Below are 22,541 nucleotides of genomic sequence, written 5' to 3' on the forward strand. Positions count from 1 at the left end.
TCTAGATGCATCAACTCAAAAGATTCCTTTTTTGAGTACGAATTCCGTCTGTCCACATTTCAAAGAGGCCAAAGCCGAGTGCAACTTTTCCCTCCGAAAGTTAATTATCACCATCATCATTATTATCAACTACCGATAACAACCTTCATTCATACTTTAGATAAAACTATGAGATTAAATAATTTATTCTGGAATTGCATTATCATCCCTCACACAAAACTTAATTGCAGCCCACGAAATGAAGAGAAAGTTCTCCGTCGAGGACACTTATTCAACACGTCTATTAAGAGATCGCAATATGATATTAACAAAATATGCATAACTATAATACGAGAAATTCAAAGCGAAGCTTCTAAATCAGCAGCATCAAGTATCACACTAAACTTTTTTTTTTTTCTCCAACGATATTACAATATAGAAAGAAAAGGAAATTAAAAGAAAAAAAAAAGCTAAATTTCCCTTTTCATGATTCAACTAACTGCCGATCGACAGTTCAGAACCTTACGATCTTAGCCGCACGTACGATCGGGTTCTCTCTCGAGATCGCCTCCCTCCCCGCCGCCTTATAGTCAAAGGAACATCCGTGTTTGTCAGAGTACCGGTGGTCCCCACAAAATAGATCACCACACCGGCACTTGAAACCGGTCAGACCGACCCGCTTACGGCACCTGAAGCACCGGCTAACTGGCCTACCAGGACCGATCGAACCGGTTGTTACCGGTGATGTCACCAATTTAATGGGGATGGTTTCAGGTGCGGAAATTTGAACGGCAGAGGGGATAGGATCTGATTCGGATCGGGGTATTGATTGGATCGGATTTGATGGAGGTGATAACGGAGTTGCTGTAGGAGAGGCGCAGTTGTTAACGCATATGGGGAGCGATTCGGGGACTTGCAACCCCGTCTCTTCCTTGTTGCCGCTCTGTGCCATTTTTTAAATTCAATTTAGTAGACAAATTCTTCGAGCTAGAGAATTATCAGATTTCGCTCCAAGAAATGGAATTGGAAATTGTATTGTGGTGAAGGGAAGAGAGGAGTTTATAGCTGGAAAGGAATGGAGGATGTGGTTTTAAAAGGTAGGAAGAAGTCCAGTTCAGAGTGGGTCACCGAAGAGGTGACGCGTAACAGCGCGTGAAATTCCTCAAATGGGTTTCGCGTTTATTTCAATGTTACGGAAACAAATCCCGGTTTATCGGCTTATGGTTCACCTCAAAGGCTTTTCATCCGAAGGGTACAAACGTCTTTCCGTTGTGCAGGGGGTAAAACGGGGGTGCTCATTTTTACAGCACAAATTCCTTGATACACAGCACAATAAAATTTTAGAGATGAAAATACCCTTGCTCTTATTTACACAGCACAATCTTTCGCAAAAACTATTACGAAAATTTGATTTACTTTTGTTATTATTACGAAATTGTAAGTTTTGTATACTTGTCAGATAACTGATTTTTTTATGATAATCTCTGATTTAAATATAGTTGGAAAGAAACGGGTCACGGATCAAGAGGGTTAAAGGCACAAAAGACAGACAGGGACGCAAGGCTGCGCTGTGGAAATAAGAATAGGGGCATTTTCGTTCCTAAAATTTTATTGTGTTGTAAAAATGGGCATCCGTCTTTTGTGTGATCCGTGACCCGTTTCTTTCCAACTATATTTAAATCAGAGATTATCAGAAAAATTCAGTTATCTGATAAGTATACAAAACTTACAATTTCGTAATAGTAACAAAAGTAAATTAAATTTTCGTAATAGTTTTTGCACAGAGATGTGCTGTGTAAATAAGAGCAGGGGTATTTTCGTCCTTAAAATTTTATTGTGCTGTGTATCAAGAAATTTATGCTCTAAAAATGGGCACCCTAAAACGGCGTTCAACTCGGGGCAGGACAGAGGGTAATCTCGTAATTTCTGCACAAATGGACTCGGCCTGGCCCAGTGGCCCACACCGTGTTCGCGTGGGGAAATCACAAAAGAGATGCGTGTTTTAAAGCTACAGGAAATAAAGAAAGAGAAAGGGAAAGAGAAATCGGCAAATAGAAGAGAGCCGCCCAAAGCTGACTGGTCGTTGTCAGATGGACGCTGGGGAAAGGGTAGTGTCATTTAAAACTTGACACGTTTCGTCACTCGGCCGCTGGCGTTGTCCCTTCCAGTTTGCACTTCCTGCTTTGTGAGCTGTCATGTGAGTAAAGCTAAGCTAGGATATGATGTCCTCATTAAGTGAATTTGATGAACACAACTCTAAAATATATTGAATTGGTTTTAAATAATAAATTTAAACTGTTGAAATTCAGATACTTAATGAGTGATGCATGTACGTGTAAAGTTTTGAAAGCTTCAAATTTATTTGTTATAAAGTCAAGCGATAAAAAAAATTAATTTTTTTACAAGTTATTTTATATATTTATTTTTTTATCATTTCTTTGACCGCTTGATCTAATAGCAAATAAATTCGTAATTTTTAAAATTTTACATGTATATGTATCACTCATGAAATACATGAATTTCAACAGTTTGAATTCAATACCAAAAGAATTTGCACTTGTCATGTTATCATATCAAACCTCCTCAACCCGGATTCTCTGCTGCATGATATATTCACAATTATATAGATTGGTCCCTGTTGTTTTGAATCGAATTTTTTCGTACCAGGTAAATAAATACTCAAAATAGTCAAATTAGAGTCACACTTCAAATTAGACCAAGATGATCGGAAATGAGTCTTTGCATCAGTTATTCTGGTTCATGCGCTGAGCCGCTGCATCGGTCACTCAATTCCGCCTTTTTTCTATTTTTTTTTTCAAATTAACCATATAATCAAAATCTAACGGTCATAATTGTCTATTTGTGTGTTTATACATAATGACGTGATTTTTTGTGATGAAACGGAAAATCAGTTTGTGTGACGTGATGTGCTATATTATTTTCTATAGTAAAAAGACATGTCACGCAAATAAACACGTCATATGGCTGTAATGCATGAGGTGACATTTTGTATCGTGATGTGAATTTTTTTATTTTGACAGCCGTGTCATGAGTTATTGTGTGATCCAATTAGCATCGACAAATGACGCTATCGATATATCATGTATTGAAGAGTCTGGTTAGTATGATATTAATGTCATTTCAACATATATAACATCAATTTCAAAATTTATCGAATCAACTTCAAACGGTGAATCAAACTAATCTACTTCATTAGTTATGCATTAACATGCAAAATTTTAAAAATTTCAAATTAATTTAGTATCAAGTCAAGCGGCCAAATATGAGATTTTCAAAGTTAATTTTAAATTTTTAATGCATTCATTTTTAAGACTTTTGACCGCTTGACTTGATACTAAAATAAATCGAAAAAAAAATATTTTGTTTGCATGTAAACACGTCACTCATAAAATATATCGGATGAACGGTTTAAATTAGTCGTTTGAACTCTATCTAATAAAGTTTAAAATTAATGTCATATATATATATGAGTACGGCTAACGCGCTTCCTCTAGCATATGGGCCGAAATGCTTCCGGTGGAAATTTGAAATTTCAAAATCCAAAAAGTCGATCTGAACCGTTCATCTCCTTCTCCATATTAATATCTGCTTGGAGACCAAATTTTACATTTTTCTGAATTTTTTTACTATTTATTAAGACACTTTGAAAATCGCTGATCCAACGGTAGCTTCTGATTTTTACTGTTTGGCAAGCCACCGTTGGATCAGCAATTTTCAAAGTGGCTTAATAAATAGTAAAAAATTTCAGAAAAATGTAAAATTTGGTCTCCAAGCAGATATTAATATGGAGAAGAAGATGAACGGTTCAGATCGACTTTTTGGATTTTGAAATTTCAAATTTCCACCGGAAGCATTTCGGCCCATATGCTAGAGGAAGCGCGTTAGCCGTACTCTATATATATATATATATATATATATGTGACACTAATATCATACGAACCGTTCTCATTATTTTCCCTCGTAATTATAGAATAATAATAAAAATGTATCTTGGCAAATGGCAATCCTATATTGATTGAATGATTCGGTATAGATATGATGTTTTTGCATTTTACTTTCTATTATTGATTGAACCCCCGGCAAAAATAAGTAAAAATACTAGGTTTTGTATGAAGTATCTTTTTAAATATTCAAAAACGTGTATTACATCTCAATCTTTTAAATTGGAGTCGTATAACAATTCCATAAACTTTTCTGAAGCATTAACTAGTGATTTTATCATCAATTATTCAAGTAATGTAATATTAAAGGCGTGTATTCTATAGAGAACAAAGGAACGAGATCAACTGCTCTTGGGGTAGGAAATTTCTGTCCCTAGAGTCATTGTCGGGTGGGGCCAGAAAATTTCTATCCCTAGAATCATTGCCGGGTGGGGCCGGGATCACTTTTAAAATTTAAATATTTGATCTGGGGTCCACCTCGGACCCACCGGCAGGAATTTCCTGCCCCAGAGGTGCAAGAGATTCGTTTATGAGAACAAATTGGTCTTTTTGACGCTGGATTGCATTACATTAAAGTTATAATTGTTTTTGTCTCACTGTTAAGAAAAAAATATGATCGCAATATAACTAATTAAATTGCCAAAGCAGCCGAGGCTTTGGATTTTGTAAAATATTAAATTACTAAAATAAACAAAATTACTATTTTAATGTCATATAAATTTTTGGTTTCAAGTTTAACAGATATTTGTCATATTTTTGTTCATTATGACATAAAGATCAACCCTTCCCAATTATTTTACTGTTAGTAAATGATGCTTTAATTAGAATAGACGAAATTTTCATATCAGTCATATGGAAATATTAAATCGTACTTTTACCTTTGACCTTTTGAAAATTAAGAATTAATAATGGAAGTCCACCCGAATTCTTTTTCCATACCATCTTCCAAAAAATAACCTTAATAGCCATTTTTTAAAAATACCAGTTTGCAGATATAATTTGCGCAATCTACAGACTGATTGCGCATATATAATCTCTGCAACCAAATTTATTTACGCAGATATTGATTTTACTGGAATTCATACTTTTTTTTGTGGCCTATTGGACTATTGGTTGCTCATATTATATTTGTGAACCTGATAATTTCGAAATTTTTTTCCCAAATAATTACTATTGATTTTTTTTCAAATAGGGTAAAATAAATTAATAAATTCGAGAAGTCCACGCGCTCACGCCTATTGTTAATACATTTTATGTATTTTTTTTCAGACGGTAATACAAATTTCTGTTTGGTGTGCAATATAATGCAATAATGCAATGGTAACGAGTTTTCATTTTTTTTTTTTTTTGCATAGACTTGGAAGCTATATATTTTCTAAGACGTACAAAAATACATTGTAAGAAGCGGCGTACGTAGATGGTAACTATGTTGGATTTTTATATTTCATACGTATGATTTGGAGGAGAATTAATAAGCTGTTTTTACACAGGGTCATTGTCAAACCCTTGTTCTCTTTTAGCCATGTGATTGGATCAACAACTTAAATTATATCTGAAAGTGCATCAATTGGTTTTATTACTTGGATAATTCAATAGTTTGAATACAATTAAATTAAAAATATGGACTTACGCGACCCCGCATAGCATATGTATTGTGCATACAAAAATTGATGCTTTGCATGTTTACTCAAACCATATAATTTGAAATATCGATTCAAATTATCAGATATGAACAACTTACATATTTAATGCAAGCAATCATGGAATGTAAACAAAAGATTAGGGCATGAATAATCACTCATAAAATTATACACGACCAAACATGATATGCCTAATTTTTTTGTGTCAGTTATAATATTTTATTGGCTTCAAAAATATTCTCAAGCATAATCTTTGAGCTTCTGTTTACCGACATAAAATTGTGTTTGGATTTAGGTTTAGTAGGTGTGGTGATAAAACAGATAATTTATTTTTAATTACATTAGAGCATCTACATCCCAGCAATTCAAATGAGTTTCTAAATAACTGTAAACTATATTTTAGAAATTAAGAACTCTAAAAGTTTATAACTCTCATATTTCTGAAATTAATTTTAGAGTTTCTATTAAGCTACGTCAGCAACAAATTAAAAAGAAATAATTTTAGTCTATCATTTTGATCAATATGGAGTTTATAAATAATTTCTTAATAAGAAACTTTACTTCATAGTGTCTAAATAAGAAACTCTTTTACAATTTTTGAAATTGAATTAAAATTGTCACATCATATTAGAAATTCTAATAAGATGTAGATATTCTTATAAAATAAAATCATGTATGACATGCATTTAAGAGGAGAGTTCAAATGCCTCCATTTTTTGTGCCTCCATTTTTAAAAACTTTAATAACTCAAAATCTATAACTTAAAAGTTAAAATAAAACCATTGGATATGATCTATGTTATTTTCTATATGTGCTCATAAAAAATTATCATATTTCAATATGATTTTTATGTGAATCAATAAGTAAAAAAATAAACGTTTCTAAATTAGACACATTAGTATATTTTTATAAACTCTTAATGATAATCAAAATAAAGTTAAAATGTCATAATTTTTTACACATGCAAAATAAAATAATGTAAATCATATCCAATAATTTTATTTTAACTTTTAAGTTATAAATTTTGAATTATTAAAGTTTTAAAAAATTGAGACAAGAAATGAACCATTTGAACTAGATCACGAGAAAGGAACCAATGAATTGCGACTGCGACTGATAAAATTGAATACAGGGGTTGGATAGTCTGGATCTGGACGGCTAATACGTCCATTTTATCCAACTCAGAATACCAGCAAACGCATAGGCGGCCTCGGGATCCTGATCCTGATCATAAGGGAATTGAAATGTGTCACGAGAAAAAATGATTAAAAAAATACCAGGAACGCATGCCGTGGAATTTCGATTAAAAAAAAAAGAGTTGACACGATTTATGGCTGAATTCAAATGCTGACGGAGTTTCTAGGCACTTCAAGGCCTTCAGCGGCCGATTGGATAAGCACGGAGCGGTTTCCTGGAAACGGCTTGCTCCTCTAATTTAATGATTGAGTTTTTTTTTTTTTTTTTGTAATTATTTAAATGATTGAATTGGCCTTTGTATATTATAACGAAAGAGAAATTAAGCAAAAAGACTAAAAGGACCTGCTTGATCGATCTGTGACAGATCGATCAAGCAGGCCCTTTTAGTCTTTTGATCTGTGACAGATCATCTGTCGGTACTCCGTCCTCTAATTTTTCTTCGACGTGTTTTTTCTCTTGTTTGAGCAAAAAAAAACAAAAGAAAGCTCTCAATTTGGTAGGGTCCATACGAGAAATAGTAACATCATGTGAAAATAATAAAGGTCAAAAGTTCAATCTCCTATGCACTTCACAACATTTAATGCATGTAACGGGTCATTATCAGGTTATATCGATGACTCGTCATATGAACAAATAAATATTTGCAGTTAAAAGACAACAATATTAACAATTTGCATATGATATATGCATTTCTCTTTCATTCTTTCTGGTACTTTTTCTATGAATCAAATGACAACACAAAATCCTGAAAGTAATGGAAGTAACTTATTTGTAGTATTTTTTTTTTTCTTTGAATTTTTTTCACATTCTTGCACATCAAACAGCTGCCAACTCATCTAGCAGCCTTTTGAGAATCGCCAAGCGCCGTTGTTCTAGAGAGTTGTAAATGCTGACAAGGCTTGAAGTATTTTTTTTTAGGCAAATACTCATTGGCAATAGTACAATAAAAATCACGTTGTAGCTATTCGGCAATACAATTAGAATTAAATCTTAATTCGTGCTAAAAAGCTGGTAATTAATTGTTTAATCTATGAATAAAAATTAAAGAAACTAAAGAGATAAGTAGAAGTGTCTTAAAGTTCGGACAAGAGATTTAGATTAAGACAAAACAAGACTAACAAATATGATCTTCATCCGTGATAAAAACTAGCGTTTGACAGAAATAAACAGCTAAAAAAACTAAAAAAAAAAATTAAAAAAAGTAAGAAACTTAATCCCTCTTTGCTGAACAACACCTTCAGTTTGCTAATGTTGGGTTTCGGACGTTGCCAAAATCCGTTTATGCTTAAGCTGTGGAAAGGCCGTAAAAGAAAAAATTTACTTTTAACTTAAGCTAAGGGTTAAAGAGATATGCCGGAAAGACCACTTAGAGTGTCCATCTCTAGTCTTTCATTGCAAGGACCCTTTAATCCTTTACATATCTACTCCATGATTGATTTCTAAAAATTAAATCTATTTAACAATTAAATAAATTAATATAACATTTATACCTCATTTCCAAATTCCAATTGGAATTTAAACCGACTCGCCTCGGAGCACCAGACGTCTAATGCCTCTATCAGTTATCCACTAGGACTAACCGGAGAGCGGTTTATTTCTTTTGCCAGAAATACCGTAAACCGTGGAATTTAGCAAAAATACTATTCACCGAGAAAGGACGAAAACACGAACTTGCAGTTATTCAGATTCACTAATAAGCAAAAATTGAAATACTGCAAAATTCAGAAAAACACTATTCACCAGTAAATCGAGAAAGAGAGAAAATATATTACCGAATCGATACGACACGATATGATATGATAACACGGAATTAGTAATTTTCTCTCTACCCTCATCCTCTATTTATAGGCATTTGAGGAGGTTCGGCCAATGACCAAAATATCCCCAAAGTTCGCCCGATTTACAATAATGCCATTAGATGGCGGTTTTGAGAGGAAAAAACAAAATTTGATTTTTGCACTTTGGCCCAAAAATCTAATTTAATTCTTTTGGGCTTTAATCTTAATTAAGGCTTTAATTGTTAATGGGCTTTCGGCTCAAAATTCAAATCCATAATTAACATTTAAAATCCAAATCAAATATATATATATAATTGTTCTAAACAATTATATTTCTTACGGTTTGGTTTCGGTAATTTTTATACAACGTACTGAGTATGTTTATAAATTAACATTTTGTTTTTACTTTGCCATTTTTACATGACATTTATTATTTAATTATATCACGTATAATTAATTATAACTATCTTATTATTAATCATAATCAATTTATAATTAATCAACAAGATTATCTGAGTAGCTCCTATACGGTGTGACCCGATAGGATCTGTGTTATGTTGGTAAATAGAATTAAAACTGTTTTAACTTCTATAATCATGAGAGGCATCTGGCAGAACGCATCATGACCATCCAATTACACAGATGATGCTGTACTGTACAATATCACAATCCAGTAAACTATTTTACTTGTGTTAATTCTTGCGTCTCATAGTTATCATATCAGTTTTAAGGTAGGTGTGTGTCATCCTTGCAAAGTTAATCTTTTCTTGATTTTGAGCAGATTATTAAATATGATTACTCTTGTAATCATACTGCTAGCAGATAATCTTACTCTACCAAGGGACTCAGTGATACTATAACTCGTATAATAAATACGAGAGATAATAGTACTTTTGGTAGACTATCACTTCCTCAGCATAAGTTATGTATACCGAAGAGCTACTGTTATAGCTACTTTTTACGGATAGCGTTAGGTAACAATCACACATACACATATCTTAGTAGGAAAGATGAATACCTCATACTGTAGAACTTAACACTGAATGCAAACATTAATGACACGAATATAATTCCATTTAATGTTTCATTTGGAGTCTGTCAAATACCTTGTTCCTGGAATAAGCATCTATGTGATTAAAATGACACTCTTGTCTATGGTCTGTAAAACTTAACCATATTTTAATCCACATACTAACCTTATAGCGATAAATTAGTGTTCCTGCTAATTACCTCGGTCAGAGACTTATAAGAGTATATATCATCTATATTATGAAGTTTTACAATTCCAGTAATTAACTCGAAATGATTCATAAATGCAATAATACTCAAGGCAACAAAATGATTAATCATCAAATTTATTAACAAAATATATATGATAAAATTATCGTATTATTGACTTCTAGATTATTACAAACTAACAACTAAGGCATCACCGAAAATATATATATAGAGAGAGGATGGCTAATTTGTTGCCGGCAGCACTTCAACCGAAGTGTTTACGGGGCCATAATTTAGTATTTGTTGTTCAAACAACAAATCCAAACCGTTAGATATTCAATCTATATTAAAATCTGCTTGGAGATCAAATTTTACATTTTTTTAATTTTTTTACTATTTATTAAGCTGGTTTGAAAACCGCTGTTTTAAATGCTGGAACCGTTTAATAAAAATAACTGTTTTCAAACTAGCTTAATAAATAGTAAAAGAATTTCAAAAAATGTAAAATTTAGTCTTCAAGCAGATTTTAATATAGATTGAACATCTAACGGTTTGAATTTGTCGTTTGAACATCAAATACTACGATATGGCCTCGTAAGCACTTCGTCGAAGTGCTGTCAGCAGCAAATTAGCCATGCTCTCTCTCTCTCTCTATATATATATATATAAAGAGTATTGAATTAGTGTGTAACAATTATACGAAAGAAGTGCTAATTCGAAAAGTGTAGACGAACTACTAATGTTGTAGAGAAATGGAGAGAGATGGAGGCACAAAAACATGGAGGCATTTGAACCCTCCTCTTCGAAATATTATACTATTGAATTGTAATCCTCGTAATGGCATTAGAAGTACTAATTCATCATTTCCATGAAATATTCTTTGCAAGATAACTCTACCACAACACTATGAAAAAGAAAAATACAATTCCATTTAGGTTATATGCAAATAAAAATAACATAACATTTCTGAATTAATGATACTTCCATACATTAAAAAACACATCAAACTCTGAATAATTTACAACCCATTTCCAGCAATTTGCACTACATCACACTGAATGCATGGTCTAAGACGTCACTGTTCATTGTACTTCCAGTCGTAATACAGGAACTCTGGAAAACGGGCAAAACATGATAAATACAAAGATGCCCTGAGGCTGAGAACAATAGTTTAGACGTTTAGTGCATTTGATCTGTAGATGCACTGAACCAAACTAGCAGATTTTTTTAGCTCCGTACCGTTCCCGTCGTTATCTTACCAGACACAGCGGCCTTTCCCCCAAAAAAGGGAAAACAAAATTCTGTAGAAATTAATAGAAAAGAAGAGAGAGGAACAGAAATAGTATGTTGGTATTTTTATTGATAGTAAGATTGATACGAATTGTATTTATTTTAAAATCCAAAAGAGTTTAGAACAGTGTATCTAACATCGGTTCTAAATCTTTTCTTATTTTTTTAAGCAGAGATTAAAAAATTTGAGTTTAGATTTGTATTTTTTTCTTACCGTTCTAAATTATGAAGCATTTTTTTTTATTTTAAAAAACTATATTGTTTCTGTACATAAGAGAGGAGAAACCAATATAATATTTAATTAAAATATTGTTGTTGTTTGTATCGATCTGGATTATACAAATCAAAAATTGAATTAGGATTATACCGATCAATATAATATTTAATTAATATTCTAAGAAGGAGAGTAGAGAGAATCAAAGTAGAGACGGGACTCCAAATCAAATATCAAGTTAGGATCAGCAGTAGCTGTACCATTCCAAAATTTTAGATTTTTAAGATCAGTAAAAATTGTACCGGTCTTAATACCAATAAAAATATAACTGTATTATTTTTGTTTTTCTCTCTTCTTTTCTATTAATTTTTACCTATAAATTTTTTCCAAGAAGTAATATCTAACCAAGTACTGCGTTTAAAGACCGCTGACGCCGAGCTCCCAGTGCATATTGTCTGACAGAGGTGCAAATTTTCCAGCACACGTCTGACGTCCCGACTGAAGGGGAAAGAATTTGATGGCGCAGATCTCAAAAACACGAATATTGATGAAATTCTATCTGATCTCTGAAATGGAAATTTTGTAAGCCAGAGAGGATACGGATTTCCTGAGCCCCAGCAAATCTCACAAATACTTGAAAACGAGGTGCAAATGGAAGATTGAATTTGATAAACCTATAATATAGATGGTGATTTTTTTTTGAGGAAAAGCCCTTGGGCGATATAGATAGTGATAGGTCATGGATCATGTCTGTCCATAGAAAAATGCCTGTTGATTCTCCCAATAAATATCTAGAATTAAATTGGTGCCGGAGTTTAAGAAAAACCTCATTTAGAAAAGAAATTGACAACACTAAAGCCAGTAATAGTTTACATATAAAAAACGCCTCCTAGATATGACAACCATAATACTAACAAACCTAAACATAAAGAGGCTATATAGTATATATTGCGGATCCAAAGAGCCCCCAACTTTAAAGAGTTTCAATTGATCATATATCCGAAAGACGGTGTGCTTACTTACCTGCAAAAGCACTTCCTATCCACACCTCTTAATGGCTCCGACGACGACCGCAAGATACCACAAAATTGAAGTACGAAACCTCACACCGCCAATATACCATTCACAAAACAAATGTTGTCATCCCTGGTGCCATGGTCCTCGAGACCTTGACTCAATCGGTCTCTTTTGAATTTATTTTGCTTTTTTTTTTTATTATTTTTGTTTTTTGTTGTCTCCCTTATCGTTTCCAGGATACCAGCTTAACCGTCCCATGATATTTATTTTTCATTAATCCAGCACTTATAATACTAATTTGCTTTCCTCTCCAGTTAATGAGTTTGTGATCAGTTTGCATCTGTATTAGTGCTTGCAACCGAGGAAGTGCCACGCTTCCACTGTAAACTCCTGGCCCCAGGTTTTATGGGAGGACGGCCTCTAAAAGCAGCTCCCCTTGGATACATACCAAATGAAGAACCGACCCTTCCGCCTCTAGGCCAACCCAAAAATTGGGTTGCTTCATGTGAATTCCTTTTAACCACCTACACCACATCCAAAACCAAAAATTGGTACCAGTCTTTTCAAATTTGAATATGTCAGTTTTATAGGAGACTTTGGTTACCTTGACTATGCGGGACATGAAAGAGGTGCCATTAACCGACAAGGCAAGATCAGCTGACTCTTTGTTTAAAAATTCCACACAAGCTGACCTGTTAATGAAAATAATTAAATAATTTATCTCCACAGAATTTTAATTTAATTTAGGACATGTAAAGAAACCTCACAAAAATAATCTCACCCTGTAGGTTGGCCAGTTGAGGGGTCATTGATTATTACAACTTTAAGAACAGCCCCAAACTTGTTGAAATGGCGAGACAATGCATCTTTTGTGGCACCAAAATTAACCTTCAAAAGAAATTGCAAACTAAATCATAACATCCACAACTCTTATATATTGACCCATCTTATGAAAGAAAGGAATCTGAGCAAGTTCAAGAGATACTTTTCCAAAATAAAGTATTGCTTGTATTTTCTGAAAAAAAGGTTGGAGAAATAAAGTGAAGCAAAAATGGAAACAGGATCAGACAATCCCTAATTTTCCAAGAATGAATCCAGGAAATTTAGCTACTTCCCTTCATTTTCCTTCAGATTCTAGCACATGTCAAACAGACCCATTAACTAAATAGTGATCACTAAATTGAAACTTACATTACTAACAAAAACAGTACGGGAATCAACATCATCTAGAGGATGTGAGGTGGCATATGAAGCAGGCACTAGAATCAAAACAAAACAGCTGTTAAATGCATATTTCAACAAATTAGAAACTTCATCTAGATACAACTTGTAGGATCAATCTTTTAATACCTTGTATTGAGCTCTTTTGAAACTCTTTTGGTGCATCTACATTCTCCTCCTGAATAAATTACAAAATTTTTGAGATCCCATCAGAATGATCCTCATAAAAATATCAACAAGCACCATTATCAATATGACTAATTTAAGCAACATACTTTAATATCAGGTGTGCAGCATTCTTCCACCTTGGGCATTACCGAGGTATTGGTGTTCTCCTTTTCCCTAGAAAATGGAGCCACCATTTCTTTGATATCATTTGATGTTTTGTGAGCACTAGGTCCTTCGCATGTCTCAGCATTAACTGATAAGTCCATGCTCGCATCAAAAGAAGCAACATTCGTTGGGTCCTGCTTAGGTGACATTTCCTTTACAAAATCATCGTCCAAGCTATCAACTGCAAAAGTTGATTGGTGTGTCATTTCTTTCTGCCCGTCTAATTCAGCCATCTCGTCATCATGATCAAGATCATAATTTTTGGATGCTTCAAACTGGTCAAACTCAACATTTTCTCTCTCCACCAACCTTTGCTCAAAATCTGGTTTCCTTGTTGCCAGGCGATCAAATACACTCTTATAATTTCTAGGTTTACTCGTACTTTCAGCTGCCTCAGCCGCTGCTTTGATGGCAATAAGTGACCCAGAGGCATTCAAAGTGGATCGTTTTCTTTGAGCTCTGACATCGGCTGAAGCATCTGGATTTTTCTCTTTAGGGGATGTGAGCACAACAGAGTGGAGCCGTTTGGAGGCTGGCTCACTTAAATTGCTAGTTCTCTGCGCTTGTGGCACGGGTTTTACAGCATCACGAACAGCCGATTGGAGTAGACGGTGGGATACATTGAGAAACACGCCGCCCCTCTGGTCAAAGTACATAGCACTGCTGGTGGGTAAATGAGTATAGGGTGATTTGTTTAAGAGCATGGATCGAAGAAAAGGGCTTTATAACTATGTGCATGCCACCAACTTTGATATCAACAGATGAAGACTGTAGCACAGACCCAAATACAGCACTTTGTTTGTTCAATTTCTATTGAGACCAGAGTCGGTGTCATTTGAAAAAGCTAAACTGTCCCATGCTACATATAGTACCTTCCAGAACTTTTCCTATGCAATTTTTTATTTTTTAACCTAAGCAGTTCGCAATTTCCTAGATTTGTTAGTAGGGTTCAATTTTTTAGGATTTTAATAAGAGAAGAATTCCTATCACTGTACATGAATTGTCATTGCATGAATATGCCAATGGTCCCTGGAATTATCACCCATTGTTCGGTTTTAATGCTCAATGTTCTATTTGATCCTTGGAAAATCAATCTGTATTGATTCAACCTCTACTACCCTAATCTTTGAGCAAAAAAACGTAAATGCAAAATCCTAATCAGCACTGATGCAGTATTATTCCTTTTTTTTTATCGATAGATATGTGCACAGAGATACAGCTCTGACTAGCATTTTCTCTTTTCGTATTTTGACTAGAAAACTTAATACGCTTTCTAAATGGTACAAGTTGGAGCATTGAGGACCCCATAATAACTCTGAAATTTCAGGAACTGAATGCTAATGTACTTAACTATCCTTCATAATAAGAATGGAGGGAATTTAAAAAACCTTTTGTGGCTGTTGGCCATCGTCCTCCCTGAGCCGTTTTTTTATATCACGGGTTTTAGAAGAAGAGTCACATTGCTTCAGACTACTCGTTGATTGTTTGTTTCTCTCTTCACCATGCAAAATATGAGTGACGACATTTCTAAGAGGAAACATCTCCTGTTGACCCCTCTTGTGCCAGTCTCTTCTACCCTCTTTCCTAGAAGCAGTATCTGCCTCCATTTTGTCAGTCGAATCATAAGTCGATGAAATCAATTTTTTTGAAAGATCTCTCTTGCGGCCATTGTCATTGGCAGAATTGGATATGTTGCTAGGACTAGGTGCCTCTTCATTCACATAGAGATGCGAATTGAGAGAGAGATGTTCCCATAGCCTGTATCAAAGAATCACAGAACTAGGTGAGATAAACAAGCAAAAGAATTCTGTATTAGAGGATTTGGAAATTTGAAAGTACCATGAGACAAAAGGGGTGCTTTGATCACCCAGAAAAACATCCAGTTCTTTAATTGCATCATCTTTGCTCCTTCCATTTCTAAGCAGCACAATTACATAGTCCTGCATTTTACTTTAATATCAAGTGTCGACAAAAATAATTCTAAAACATAAAAAGGAACAACAGAACCTAAACCCAGATCGCCTTAATGCAGCTTCTCACAATGGATAACCAAGAAATTAAGAACACCCCATGAATATTTTCAATGTATGCTCCCAAATAAACAAAACAAATTAAATCGCTGGCAAATAAACCAAAATTTAAATACAATCGATCTCAGAGCACAAACCCCGAAAACCACCCACAATTTCTACATTCACAACTTAAGTAAAAAGAAGAACAGATATGATCAAACCATAAGAGATTCATCGGTTGAGTCTTCCATGATCTCCCGGAGCTTCTCTCTCAACCTCTCTTGGAGCATCGACACACCCTCTGTTGTGAAGCTCCCCTTAAAATTTTCACCATCCATTGGAACACGACAGCTGCAATAAGAGAAACCCTAGATCGGTTCCAAATCAAGGATAAGATGGCTAATTTCGGAGCAACCTGATTGGGAATTAGTAACTATTTTGGGAAGCGCAATAAAAAAATTATAGAAGAAGAGAAACACAGGGATGCCATTTAGGACTTGTAAAACTGGAGATTTTTTTTGGGGTTCATTTGAGAAGAACGGGAAGGGGAGGAGGAGGCGCGGGAAATCTCGTCGATCTCGCCATCACGAAGGAAATCAGAGCAAAAAATGGTGAACGAGAGAACTTATCGCTGGCGTAATCTCGTGTAAAACCTTGTGAAATACAGATTTGCGCGAGGTTGGGAGTTTGCTCTTTACTACTATTTTGCGCAAGCACCCTTGTAAGAAACCACTATTTTCTCCTCACACTCTTGCTCCGAGTAACTGTTGTCTTCGACGATACAGTTGGCCACAGGGATCAATGGATAATGGACCCAGTATAAATAATACTTTTATATTTATTTATGTACAAAATTAATTTTATTCATATTCTATTTTTATTTATTAAATATTAGCTTTATCTACATTCTTATATTAAGTGCATACAAGTTCTGATCTGCCAGCGATTTTTATTAATTAATGAAATTTTATATTAAAAATTAGACATCCTCATAGGGCTATGTGCCCAAAGTTTTTATAGAACCAACCTTGAGCCACAAATGAGAACTTGAGTTGAAAGCCATCTCAATGAGATCAACCCAAGGACAAACAAAAGACCCAAGATAGAATAAATATAGGCGGTCTAATTACACGGCCCAACCTGAGATGTGAGCATTCCGATCCAAGGCCTGGCCCAGAGTCGGCTTAGGATCCCTCTGACAGTTCTGACAACGCAGAATGTCAGAGCTGGAGGAGGCTATTTAAGGTGAACAGTTCCATTAAATGGGGGGCACTTTCACTACTTGAGACATGACATAGGGTAGAGTTATAGTGTCTCACAACTATCCTCGGGTTCCAAACCCCGACTTAGACACCCTCGGGTTCCAAACCCCGACTTAGAAATGCTGGACCATCTCCCCGAGACAGGCCTCGAGTCTTACCTCGACATAGTCTGTATCACATCCGATCAAATATTCTGATCCTATGCATCTTTTTTATGTTTATTTACGTACATAAGTCTTAAATTTATTTAGAAACGTACTCTTCATATTTATGATTGGTCATGATTTCTTTTGATTTTTTAAATGACTTCATTTCTTTCTATTTTTTATATTATTTAAGGAAAGTTATTTGTTATTTAATATGTCATTTTTTTATTATGAAAATATGTCAAGAAGATAAAAAACAAATTATGTTATTTAATATGTTGTTTAAGAAATATTATTTAATATATATGTCATTCAATATGTCACTTAAGAAATGTTATTTGTCATTTAATCTATTATTTTTTGTAAAAGTGTGTAATTTGTATGAGATTTTTTAATTCTCTTGTAATATGTTTTGTTGCAACGCACGAGCAGAATACTAGTTTATATTATATTCTTACCCATTGATATTAAAACCTAACGAACAAATAATAAGTAATTAGCTAATAATTGATAATTTATATAATTTGATCAAAAAAAATATAAGAAGCTAATAAATATGTTAAATTAAATGCATCCTTTACACCATATCATAAATATAAAATTTATATTTTTTTATCTCACTATTATAGAAAATATAAATGATTAAATATAAGACAATATTAAATATTGTATAAATTAGTTTTGTCATAAATTATTAATTGAAAAACAATATAAAATATGAATAAACCAATTTTATCTTAAATTACTAAATATAAAATTACATTAAATATTGTACAAATCCATCTAATCATTATAATAATATTAAAAAAGTTGATTAAATTCTAATTTGATCATGATGAGTTGGTTTTACTATGAAGTTTTTATATATTATGATAATATTAAATAATTATTAAGAGGATGATCTACTTATAACATTTGTAAGTTACAACATCGTACAACAATTTAGTTTTGTGATTTTCAAAGTCTAAACAGTTGATCCAAAACGTTTAATATGATTTCTATATTAAAATGTGATTGAAAATCAATTTTTTTTTTTTTAATATTTATTAAGTATTTTTCAAAATTGTAGTTTTTAGTGGTCCAAAATTAATTCTAACAACAACAGTTTTATAACATACTTAATAAATTATAAAAAAATTCAAAAAAATATAAAATTTGATCTTCAAGCACATTTTTAATATAGAGATTATGTTGAATGGTTTGGATCGACTATTTGAACTTTTAAAATTACAAAACCGAATTATTGTAAGATATTATAACTTACAAATATTTTAAGTGGAGCAGTTCAGTTTTGGACTGATACCTGGTGTCACACTTGCCCATTACAGATTACTTATCCTCAACTATTTGATATATGTACAACCAAATCTGTTACGGTACAAGAGGTGGTAAATACTCAGGGTAGTTGCTTGCAATTTAGGAGAGGTCTAAGTGGAGTGTTATTAGAAGAATGGCAACAAATTTTTGGGTTACTGCAGACTACCACTTTTACTCAGGACATAGATACACTTAAATGGCAGTGGGAATCTCATGGGACATTCACTGTTAGATCTATGTATTTGTTTCTTAATTTTCATGGAGTCCAACCCCTTACACCTTTGCTTTGGTGGAAACTCCCAGTTCCCCCAAAAATTAGGGCCTTTATGTGGTTAATGAGTAAAAATAAAATTCTGACTAAAATGCAACTCTTGGCCAGGGGATGGCAAGGAGATATTATGTGTCAGTTTTGTCCTATGCGTGAAGACTCTAACCATTTGTTTTTTCAGTGTTATTTTGCTAGGGCTATATGATTTTATATGGGAAAATGTCAGGACCACAGACATACTTGGACCTCTATTGATGATGTGTTACACTTTGCACAGTCACTACCCAAAATAACTCGAAAAGCTCTTTTAATTGTTGTTAGTGCAGTGGTGTGGTGCATATGGAAAAAACGCAATGACCTTTGCTTTAATCATTCATTAACACAGCCTTGTCGGGGTACTATTATGATTATTATTTCTTTGGTTGTTTCTTGGACAGGTACTCAAGGGGAGCACATCCAAGCTGCAGTAAATGAGTGGCTGCCACAGGATCTGGATGAGGTGCCTATTCAAATCGTCCCGATGGAGGATGCCAGGCTGATAGAGATGCTCTCTGATGACTATGAATAGCGTGTTGGATACCAAGGCTTTAATTGATTAGATTAGACACATGTGAGGGCTCTGTTAGCAGTCGCTTGCTTGTTTCCAGTTTGTTGTTTTAGATTCTGATTAGCGTTTCTGCTATGGACTCTAGCACTTGGTTCGATAATATTTCTCTGGATTTTGTGTGTTTTGTAACAATGTTTCATGGTAATGAAACGGGCTAATGCTTTTTTTCAAAAAAAAAAAACAAATATTTTAAGTGGATTCCTCCTAAATAGGCTTGATCTCCAATCATTTTGGATTTCGGGTTTCGATTTTGTCATTTCTTTTCCTTATAATTTCTTTTGCGTTATTGTTAATTAGAGTATTTTATATTTTATAGTATTTATTTCTAATCCAACTTATTATCGCTTGTGATTTATAACGACCTTTTTTTTAATAGAACCCATAAAATTCGGCTGTCTATGCAAATCTCGAATTTGAAATTGATGACTTGGACGAAATCTGGCCAGTACCTGACCTGCATGCACCTCTAGTTTGAATTCATCTTATAGTCGCACCCTCGAGTCTGAATGTAATAACTGCCTCTTTCAAGTGTAATTGAGGATCTCAACATAACGCCGCAATAGTTTCATAATTGAGTGAGGCTATGGAGTATGCCCAGTGCATATTGGTCTGTGTTATGGTTTTAAATTCTCAATTTGAAAGTTTTGATAGTTAATACGAACCGTTTAACATGATTTTTGTATAAATATATATTTATAAACTAAATTTTATATTTTTTAGAATTTGTTTAGATGGGTAAATAATCACTTGATCTGAAAATTCTGGACCATACATTTAACCAATTAATTAATATTATGTATTGATTTTGACGCAAATTAAATAACGAATGATAATTGTAAGAGACCAGAGAGAATCAACATTTGATATAGTCATAAAGACAATATTTTTTGTACAAAAAGTTGCAGGTTTGAATAATAATTATTTATGAATATTAAATAATTGGGTGGCTTAACATTTATTCTTTATTTAAAAATGGTAAGAGATTAGTGCTTGGAAAATTTAATTCTCTATCATATATATTTATAGAACATATATCAAAACTGGACAGATATCTAAAATTGTAGGTGGTTCACTAAAAATATAGATTTGCCCTTTGCGTTGAGATGGTCCACCTGATATCATCGAAGAATATGCTTTGAATCAATTACATACGCAGTGACGTGCTTCTACATTTGAACCAATATGAGATTATCAAAATGTAAACATGTTTTCAGTTCCAAGCGTTGTTCCATGCATGCAATTATACAGTGACATCTCTAGTAAATTTATTAATACCCTCAATCCTAGCTAGAATTAATATTATCCTTTTTGCTTAGATTTCCTCGAGGCTGGAAAATTGATGTCTAAACAGATTAAATTCGCTAATTATTAAGAGGCAGAGATAACTCTTATTTAGAGATAGATGATCAATTAAAAAGCTTCAAGCTAGTTTCAAAGTCGAAACTTATTTCTGATCTCTATAGTTTCTACAATTGTACATCTCCCAAGTTAACCTATTCCAATTTATTATTAGCAGCCTCTGATTCAAGATACTTGCAAATCCTCTCAATAATTTCCCTTCCCTTCACACTATTCTGCCTAAACCTCTCGGCACACCTGTGCTCCACGTGCTCAGCCAATGCCGAGGCCACAGATACCACTGGCTTGCATCTAATGCTTGTCTCCTGCCTGAATGTAGTCCACTGCTCTGGTCTGTGATGGTGGGGTCGGTAGCTTGACTTCTCTTCCACCTCGATCAACCCCGTGAGACTCGCATTTTTGGAAACAATCTCCATGGAGCAGCGAGGTGCATCCACAAATGAGGTTTCGAGGCAGAGGATGGTGGGGGAAGGGGACAGGCGGCAGAGAGGGAACGGAAGGGAGGGTGATCGGACGGTGATGGCACGGGTAGAGGAGAAGACGCCGTGGACTGGGTCCAGGCGGCGAGAGAGAGTGTGTACGTCGAGGATGTGGGAGAGAACAGTTGGGGTATCAGGATCGGTGAATTTTCGCCATGCGGCCGAAGTGACCCGATCCCATGGGTGCTCACACACATGTTCTTGCGTGTAAGTAAGAACCATTTTTGTGCCTACGTACAGCTACAGAGACAACGGGTGAAGAACTGAAGGTCTCCTAAAAATGCGACCGAAGAGTAGAGGATGAAGAATGAATCTGATATAGCATATACCTCAGAGATCCTACTCTCACCAAATGGTATTTATTATCAGAGTAGAATATTAATCTTATTCTATGTGGATATGTGATAGAAGTTATTCTTTAATTCCTTTATCTAAATTAAAACATAACTACAGGATTCAAACATCTTTATTTATCAACCATCCATTATATTTTAAAAATTTTAATTCTCACGAACAAAATTTTAAAATTTTAAATGATAATATAAAAACAAATTCACTTCTAATGGCATCAATATAGTATGAAATTTCGAATTTGTTTGTTAAGTATTCTGAATTTGCAATAACTTACTGATATGAATCATATTGAACATTAATTTTTTAGTTTTTAAATCTATCAAATTAAATAAAAATGTATTAATATTTTATACACATCTAGAGAAAGGAATGTTGTTATGCGTCCAGACAAGTGTGATCATGTTATCCTGGTCCAATTCGTTAGATAAAAAACGAGGGGGATCAAATTCATGTCGTTAATGAGAATTGAATTGTTGAAACATAATTCTTGCCATTAAAGAACGAAACAAATCGTTCAAAGGCCACGAGATCTCGGGTTCAGATTATTGAATAGTAAATACTTTTTATATAAATTTGAACTGTTCATTAAATTTAAGTTTCTTTTCGGATAGGAATACAATGGAAATAAATCTGCTACGATTCCAACCAGAATTGTAGGATCTCCTTTTTCAAATCTAACCATCAATATTTTAGAATGAACGAATCTCAAAAACAGTTTATTTTTATGCACGAATCTCTAAATAAACGAGTGGTTGGATTTGAAAAAGCAGGTTCCTAAGGAATCGTAGCAGATTTATTTCCGGAATACAATCAAATAAAAAAGGCAGACTGCCTATTTTCTTGAGTGAAATATGTATAATTAGAGGAGACCAACTCCGAGATCTCTCC

The 22,541-nt window shown here is 33.8% G+C and overlaps 2 protein-coding genes and 1 pseudogene across 2 annotated transcripts; all 3 read right to left on the reverse strand.

Annotated features, from left to right (window-relative positions):
- Positions 1-493: 493 nt before the first annotated feature.
- LOC144558541 (zinc finger A20 and AN1 domain-containing stress-associated protein 1 pseudogene) lies at positions 494-931 on the reverse strand (annotated as a pseudogene).
- An 11,533-nt stretch (positions 932-12,464) lies between these two features.
- Positions 12,465-16,651, reverse strand: LOC144558205 (RNA binding (RRM/RBD/RNP motifs) family protein). Its single transcript, XM_078306984.1, has 9 exons — positions 16,083-16,651; positions 15,689-15,789; positions 15,238-15,607; positions 13,792-14,490; positions 13,646-13,694; positions 13,487-13,554; positions 13,077-13,183; positions 12,900-12,987; positions 12,465-12,819 (listed from the first exon to the last, which is right to left on the reverse strand). The coding sequence occupies exons 1-9, from the start codon at positions 16,197-16,199 to the stop codon at positions 12,625-12,627; spliced, it is 1,794 nt and encodes a 597-aa protein (XP_078163110.1). The 5' UTR covers positions 16,200-16,651; the 3' UTR covers positions 12,465-12,624.
- A 3,977-nt stretch (positions 16,652-20,628) lies between these two features.
- Positions 20,629-21,573, reverse strand: LOC144558331 (uncharacterized). The gene is made up of 2 exons (XM_078307151.1): positions 20,932-21,573; positions 20,629-20,846 (listed from the first exon to the last, which is right to left on the reverse strand). Exon 1 carries the CDS (start codon positions 21,519-21,521, stop codon positions 20,955-20,957), a length of 567 nt encoding a protein of 188 aa, XP_078163277.1. The 5' UTR covers positions 21,522-21,573; the 3' UTR covers positions 20,629-20,846; positions 20,932-20,954.
- Positions 21,574-22,541: the final 968 nt, after the last annotated feature.

This window comes from Carex rostrata, chromosome 8, assembly GCF_964058835.1.
Source record: "Carex rostrata chromosome 8, lpCarRost1.2, whole genome shotgun sequence".
NCBI classification, from domain to species: domain Eukaryota; kingdom Viridiplantae; phylum Streptophyta; class Magnoliopsida; order Poales; family Cyperaceae; genus Carex; species Carex rostrata.